Genomic DNA, 7,848 nt, shown 5'->3' on the forward strand with positions numbered 1-7,848 from the left:
TACATTGTATCCAGCTCTTACAGACAGTGTCTCCTCTGGTTCACTAGGAAGATGTCTACAATAGGTTAGAGTGTGCCTTTTTTTTCAATTAGTAAACTGAGCCATTTGTGAAAGATCAACAATATGTTTGCCTATTTAATGGAAAAGCCACTCTTATTATGGGATTGGCAGTAACTGCATTAAGCTTGCAAGCTTTACAGGCTTAATACAGTATAATTTGAAACCCCTATTTTATCTGAGGGGCTATAAGATTTTAGCACAGTGGGTGTGGATGTCTGGAGGGAAATACACTTCCTGCTAGCGGGGAAGCACAGCTTGCATAGTTTATCAAAGGCATGTCACCCATGAACCAAGTGCTTTACTAATGCCAACCTTCCTTCTTAGTCTCTGGTACTCTAGCACACCTCTCTTCAGACAGAGTCAAAACGACTCAATCGCCTTTCCGTCAATTCAAAAATGATTTCCCTGCTCTACAGACAGATAGCCAGCCAGCCTGGGATTGAACAAAACCTCAGGCACAAGCGTTACAGAGTGAGCGAAGTTCTCTTCTCATGCTCCCACCTCCAGCAATGCTTGTTTTTCTGTTCCTGCAAAACTCCACTAATCGAGAGCACCAGCTTTTACAAGGGCAGCAAGGACCCTCCAGTATGAATTTACAGCTCTTCTGAAATTCCCATGACATGCTGTCTGTATGACCTTGCCCCTTGGTAGCTGCATTCTGAATGTTACATTTTAGAATCTTACTTTTTCATTTTTTTTTTGTTATGTTTAATAATATATTACACACATATTTCCAGATATGATTTAAATATCTATCGTATACTGTTTTTATAATGCATTTTCAAATTATGTATCTCTTACATTAATGATGAAGTTTGAATAGTATATATTTCCCATGTCTCATTTTACATACTTTAACAAACAGAGTAAACATGAAATACTCATGGGGGTAAATATGACTCTTCAGTTAGTCTAAAAAACTAAGACAGCCCAGTCTAGATTTGATATTAGAGTCTCTTCATTAATATAAGTGCAAAAGTCAAAGCACTTTCCTTAGGGCCAAAACTTAGCTGTTCAAAACATTCCATATTACAACCACTGACTCCTTTTTTTAAAATATTTAATATGTGGCATGGACAGTCTAAAACTCTGGACCTTGTCCTTGATGAATTGTGGCATTACTCATTTTCAACTGTTTAACAATATTACACTATCAATGACTGTGCATTCACTATATGTGGAAGAACCCGTGGTTGGGGTTTAGTAAAATAAGACATGCTTACAAAATACAAAGGCCTGATGGACACTCAAAGTTGTATTTAGAAAACTAGTACAAATTAAAAAGTAATATTGCTGCTTTGATTGAAACTTGACTTACCTAATGCTAAAGACCACTCAGCTGTTATTATCTTCAAAGTTATGGCAATAAAGTGGACATTTAAAGAGATTAAAATGTACCTTGTGTGGTCAGTTTCTGGAATAGTAATGAATCCCCCCCTGAAAAAAAAAGATAACATTCTGTCACCGCTTCTCTTTTAATAAGATACATTGATCTGCCTATTGTCTACTGCGGTTTAATAGTCAATACTTCAGGGAATCAGGGATGTGTGACAGAAATAACTAACAGACCCTGTAGTGGATCAATAACGTATGACTCGTTATGTTTTGCTGGTGCAGCAACTCATTGTTTTAGTTTGGGTTCAAATCTAGCATATAATCAAAGCATACAAAATTGGAGTCTGGGATTAACAATATTGACAGATATAGAACGGGTGTCCCTGCTGCTCTACCAAGGTTACTCAGTCCTGCAGGGGAAACTCCTGTAGGTGAGGAGAGACCGTGCCCATCGATCTTCAGCTTTTCTAATGAGAGGCTGCAGGCAAACGTGCCAATTAGTGTGAGAACATGAGTGTCCAAGTGCCAAAGTGTAAATCAGTGAACCACATGAAGGATGCAGGCAGCAAATTTAAAGAAAAGTTTTTCTACATCGTCTATCTGTGACATTGGTCTCCTTCTTGAAAGCCCTACTCCAGACCTACACATGCCAGAAACTCCACTATGAACCTGTACATCTACGCTCACGGAGGGTAGCAGAAGCATGCATGCTCCTGTCCAAACAGCTACTGTACATTCACTAGCAGTGGATGTATACTGGTATCTGCAACCAGGATTTTTTTTTTTATTGTAAGTTTGGTGAAAAGCTTTTCAAAAGAGGTCATAAAATTATTCAAAAACTGGTATTACACTAGGCTGAAGGAAGTTCTCAGTTTCTTTGTCTTGCTTTCAGGAAGTTTCTTACTGTTTCAATTCCAAAGTTATTTCACCTCAGCAGGATTATCACGGTCAAAGCAGGTCAATCACAAGCAGCTGGTTAGTTAATGACAGGAAATAAGGCGCTGAAGGAGCGGAGAAAACTTTGCTCTCCATTATCCCCAGGGAGGAATCACACCAGAAACCAAAGATGCAGATCAAGGGGACGATAAACTTGCCAGTGTGGCATGAATCCAAAGAATGCCAATTCCACGCAAAGAGTAACTTCTTTAAAAAAAATTTAAAAGTTTAACAAAATGTGTTATTCGGCTAAAATAAAAAATATGGAAAAAATATTTCCATGTTCTACGGCGACTTTCAAGCCAACTCTCAAGAGGTGCAGAATGTATTAAATTAAATTATATATAGGGCTTCTAGTTTTCGGGTTTTATTTCTGATCACACGATGTCCCTTTAAACATATCTGGAGCCGATTTGCTTTTTTAATCAAACACCAATTACAAAAGTTAGTTGTTTCTCATATCTTGATTGAGTTATATCACCATAAAACAAATAAATAATGCAGGTGCCTTTTGGTTATAACCCTGATGATATTTTTTGTTTTGCCTGAGGATGTTTGTACAGTACTAGGATTGATTACAGAAAGCAAACACATCATATTATGACTTCATGTTGTGGCTTGAAGGTTAACTGTGAGGTCTTTGAGGGGCCCCGCTGTCAATGCAGCAGCTAAAACAGCATGCCAGATATGCTGTAAATCAGCATCTCTTCATTCCTAGTAACCATAAACATAGAAACATTTACACTTTTTCAGTTCAGACCATTCCAGAATCGTACTTTACTAAGTTACTGTAGTGGTCCGCACAGGAAATAATCATCAAAAGCTATTTTATAAAAACAAAAAACACACACACACAAATACAGTCATGAAGGGTTAGCAATAATTTGTAACCCATAACAACCATGTCACGTGTATTTTATAAAAGGAAGGTATTCTTCCTTTAGGATTTTGGATGTTCACACTCTTCTGAATACTGTGTATTTTAAGTATGCATATTATTCTTGTAACATCCCTTTAATAAATAAACAATTAAAAAATGGTTGGTTCCAGCCATCACTTGCCTTTCACAGCAAGCATGTGGGAATTAAAATATCTATATCTCAGGACGCCTAAAACCAAACTAAGAATGACCAACCAATTAGCCTCCATAATTGAATTTGTAATGAATCTATTATCTCTGTTCATCTTGACATATCTGGCCTGTGCGAATGTTTTAAAATAATACCAGAAGCATGAACCACCATAAAAGGCCCAGTGATTTGTAAACGGTTTTTACCATACTGGCTAATGATAAATCAAAGGCTTTATGCACAACTATTAAAGTACAATGTGAATCTCCAGAAAATATTGGTTGGCAGGCTGGTTCAGAACCTTTTTATTGTCATGTCATGTACAGTAGAGGTCCCTGATTGCCTGACATTCAGCATGATGTGTGCCCTCCACAAGCACAAACAACAGCCTGGCAACATCTTGGCAAGTTATAAATCCGATTATCCAGTTCATAACTGAGTCAGTCCCTCCATCAACTGAACATGGATTTCAGGAACAGGAATATGATCATAAGTTGCTTGTTAGGGGATATACCATGTCTTAGTTAAGCATGCTCACTGGGGTATTTCCTCTGTTTAGTGAGTCTAATTAAGCACAGTAAAAACTGGAATGGCTCAAACTGCTTTGAAATGGGAATCTTAATTTCTTACTTGCTTCGGTGTGAACATATTCTTTGCAAGTTCTATATGACCAATGTTGTTGGTTTTTTTTTTAAATGCTAAATTCTTACATTAAAGGCCCCAAGGTGAACACATGATTGGTAACTTAATCTGACTGTCATGGAGAGTGTCATTCACACATTATCTAAAACACAAAATGCAAACATTTTAAAAAATGAACCATTTAGAAAAAACTAGGCCTTCTTTTGAATCAAACCCAGTTTATAGTAATATGTGTGAATGGCTTCATTAAAATTCATGGATATTGGCTGTAGAATTTAAGTTGTACAATATGTACATAAAAAAAAAAAAAAAAAAAAACAGACTTACATAAGAACAGAAAAAATGTGCTTTAATAAAGCAGATTGTCCTTATACAGTACCAGTTAAAGCCCTACATGTCATGCCATACAGTATAGGCCTATGTATAGAATTATCTCATACAGGGAAATAAAACGCTATAGTGCCAAGCTGGAAATGTCCCTGCTGAACATAAAGCAAGCTGTCTTTAAACAGGATATCATTTGCAATTATAATGTAAAAAGTTCAGGGACCTGTAACATTACTGTAATACAGTAGTCCACTTTTTTCACTTTACTGTATTTATCAAGCAAGTTCTCTAACACAGACAGGCAAACAACAATGAGATGTTATTATGATGCATTCCAGCTCAGACCTTCACTGCCCCGTTTTACATTGTTCTAAATGTAAACACAGACCGATATACGAAACAAGAATCCCAAAGTGCAAGGAAACTGCAGTTTGCCTGTCAATATTAAAATGAAAATCCATGCTGTCTGCTTTATTTAACTGCTCCAGCCTCCCTGCAATAAACATCCGAACTATTCAACGGGCTACTGAATCCAAAACAGATCCTATTCTCATTGAACAGTAAACATTGCATTTTTAACGTTAACTACTGTACTAGCATCTGACCACTGACTGGGGAGGCAGAACTTTAGGAGAAACCCAATGAATTAATTACAATGTATTATTTAAAAACAGTGTCGTGGGATTAATGTTTGAAGTAATAACTGAAGGTTACTGTGGTAGAGCAGCACTGTGCCTTTAAATCTACATCTAAAGCCCCTATCTTGCCAAATCCACACCCTACAGTCCTAGTTATTTGTCCTCGGCCATTAAAAGCATAAACGTCTCAATGCAAGTACACTGCTTTAGCTGACATACTTAATTGGAATAACGGGTAAGCATATGCTGCCAACCAATTCATTCACGAATTACAGTATGTGTATGCTATTCCAAAACCGTCTTGCTCATTATTCTTGGTTTGTCTAACTTTGTCAAGGTGGTAAATCAGTTTTAAAAATGCACGAACTCGATACTCATACCGTTTTCAAAATTTATTTCACAGCATCCTCAGTTCTGTTAAGAAATTACAAAATCCAAAAGCAAAGGCACTAATACGGCACCACAGTTAAGCTAGCCTAAATAATTACCTTTTATTTTTGTGCCGCCTTAAAATAGTGCTTTCAAAAAAAATGTCTACTCCTAGTAGACGAAGTAAGATTTGGAAACTAGTTTGTGGAAATTTCTCCGTTAATTAAAAAGCTGGTTTTGGTCACGCGGGGGTAGGGGGTTCTCTGCTCCTTACCTGTAGATGCAGTTTCCATGGTAACTGGAGCAGGACTTTGCTGGTTGCTCTCAGGTTGTAATTGCTGCTGATCTGCGGCCTCATCTTTCCAGCTTTTCTGCTTCAGGTCAGCAGCTAGCTCCGCATCCGCCTCTCCAAACCGGGGTACACTTCTCCCAAAGCGGTCTATCTGCTCGAAATCCTCGCCAAACCACTTCCCTTCCGAACCAGACCCCTCACTCGGGTTCACAGACATGGTAGCTCTTCAATGTGCAAGACCACGAAGAAGAGAAAGTCTGTTAAACTGGTTCAACACGCAGCTATTGTAAATTTCTTTGCAAGGCTTTGCACTCCACTAGAGCATTACGCATGTGAAAATGGGTTGTTTAGTTCAGTGTTTCAACACTGACGTCATCGTATCTGTGGATTATGCCTGGTATGGATTTAGGACAGAAAGTCTATTGCATTCGGTTAACCGTTTGGAGTAGGAAATTCAAATGAAATACATTTTGTAGGTAAACTGGCCTGTATCAGCTGTTGTTCTGGAGCGTTTTGAAAGGAGATTGTTTCAAAACGATACGCAAGGTGAATTGCAATAGTAGGTATGAAATTGGGTGTAGCAGTAAATTCAAATGCTGTACACTGTTATTGTTGCAGGTATGACTATTCCGAATAGAACAAAATATGGACCTTTTTTAGGTACGGCTGCTAATGAAACCGTTCATATGCAAAATATCGATTCAACAATTAAGTCAATAACCCTATGTAAATTTGCTGTAACGATGCTATTTACGAAAATTCTGGGCTCATAGAATTATGTAGACTATATTTAGATTTTTGATATTGTGAAAATATTTTTTTTTTGGCTGGGGGCTATCAATACGATTCTAACAGAATGCACAGTAATAAATACTGCAAACTGACCCCTGCTGCAGTAGTTTAGGTACATTACATGGGTAGCCTAATGTGTTTAATTTGTAAATTTGTCCAAAACTGTCTATCGACAGTGAATGCCAGGTGAGCTTTGAGATTAGTAGCAACTATTAGCTATAATACCACTGGTAAAGAAATAAGAGTAGCCTATTTTTAGTAATTTCTAGTAAAACGTTTTTTTTTTTTTTTTTTTTTTTTTTTTGTGAGCTCAACTGTTTACAGCCCTCTTGTGGATGCAAACGACTACTGCACAAATGCAGTAAAGGTACTGTACCATTAGCTGCTGTACTAGAAGCATACCTGCCGATAATTCAATCAATCTCTATTTAATATAGCGCCATTCATAGTGGATCACAAAGCGCTTTACAAGATGCAGTACAACAAGAAAATCCATAATACTTTAAATACAGAGAAAAACATAATACATTAAATACAGTGAAAAGTACATAATACATGAAATAGTACACTAAATACAGTGGAAAGTGCATAATACATTAAATAGTACATCAAGTACATTAAAAAAGGTATGCTAAGAATGTAATAAACCGTGGACTTGTAGTATAGCGTATTTTCTTAAATGTACAGTTATTTTATATCACAGGCAAGATGTTGCTATGGCAGATGGATCTTTTGCAATAAATATAATGTAGCTATATAAATAGATACAACGCCGAGATAACAGCCTCAGAATGGAGCTCAGAATAGAAGGAAGTAGCACACACACACACACACACACACACACACACACACACACACACACACACACACGTAGGTCGATAAAGTAAAGAACAGCAACATTGTATCATGTGAATGAATCAATATGCATTGCATGTGCACAACAATGCTGTGTTGATTGAAGATAATTGGGTATCTGTTTATTGTCTGATGCTCAGTGACGTGTACTCAAGTAGGGCGGCATGTCAATCCAAATATGAAATCAAAAGCAATTATTAATCTGATATGGTTTCGAATGTGACTCAGCCGGACACCGGACACCTTTGCGTTGTCAAAAGAAGGGACGCGATAGGGACGTAATTGGACTATTGAGACTGACATAGTTTGACACGATTCGATTTTACAAATATTTGAAATAAAATAGTCGAAACAGATCAGGCAACAATTAAATTCAGGTTTTAAAATGGTAAGCTCACGTTTCCAGTTAGATGCACAGTAAAATTGACTGGCAGGTTCCAGTGCAGAGAGCTCAGGTTTGAGCATCAATGTGATTCCCTCAGGCTGAGGGAATGTGAACTTTAACCTCTTTCTTGTCTCACATCCAATATGG

At 37.3% G+C, this 7,848-nt stretch overlaps 1 protein-coding gene across 4 annotated transcripts in view; it reads right to left on the reverse strand.

Moving 5' to 3' along the window:
- Positions 1–5,999, reverse strand: part of LOC121330008 (reticulon-1-A-like) — a 40,342-nt gene extending 34,343 nt beyond the window's left edge. The window contains exons 1-2 of one of the 4 annotated variants that reach the window (XM_041276198.1): positions 5,652–5,999; positions 1,459–1,497 (exon numbers count right to left, since the gene is read on the reverse strand). In XM_041276198.1, the coding sequence (XP_041132132.1) occupies positions 1,459–1,497; positions 5,652–5,886 (274 nt within the window). In that variant the 5' untranslated portion in view covers positions 5,887–5,999. The remainder of the gene's footprint in view (positions 1–1,458; positions 1,498–5,651) is intronic. The other 3 variants (XM_041276200.1, XM_041276199.1, XM_041276201.1) reach the window with 3 other exon arrangements.
- Positions 6,000–7,848: the final 1,849 nt, after the last annotated feature.

Source organism: Polyodon spathula, chromosome 17, assembly GCF_017654505.1.
Source record: "Polyodon spathula isolate WHYD16114869_AA chromosome 17, ASM1765450v1, whole genome shotgun sequence".
NCBI lineage: Eukaryota > Metazoa > Chordata > Actinopteri > Acipenseriformes > Polyodontidae > Polyodon > Polyodon spathula.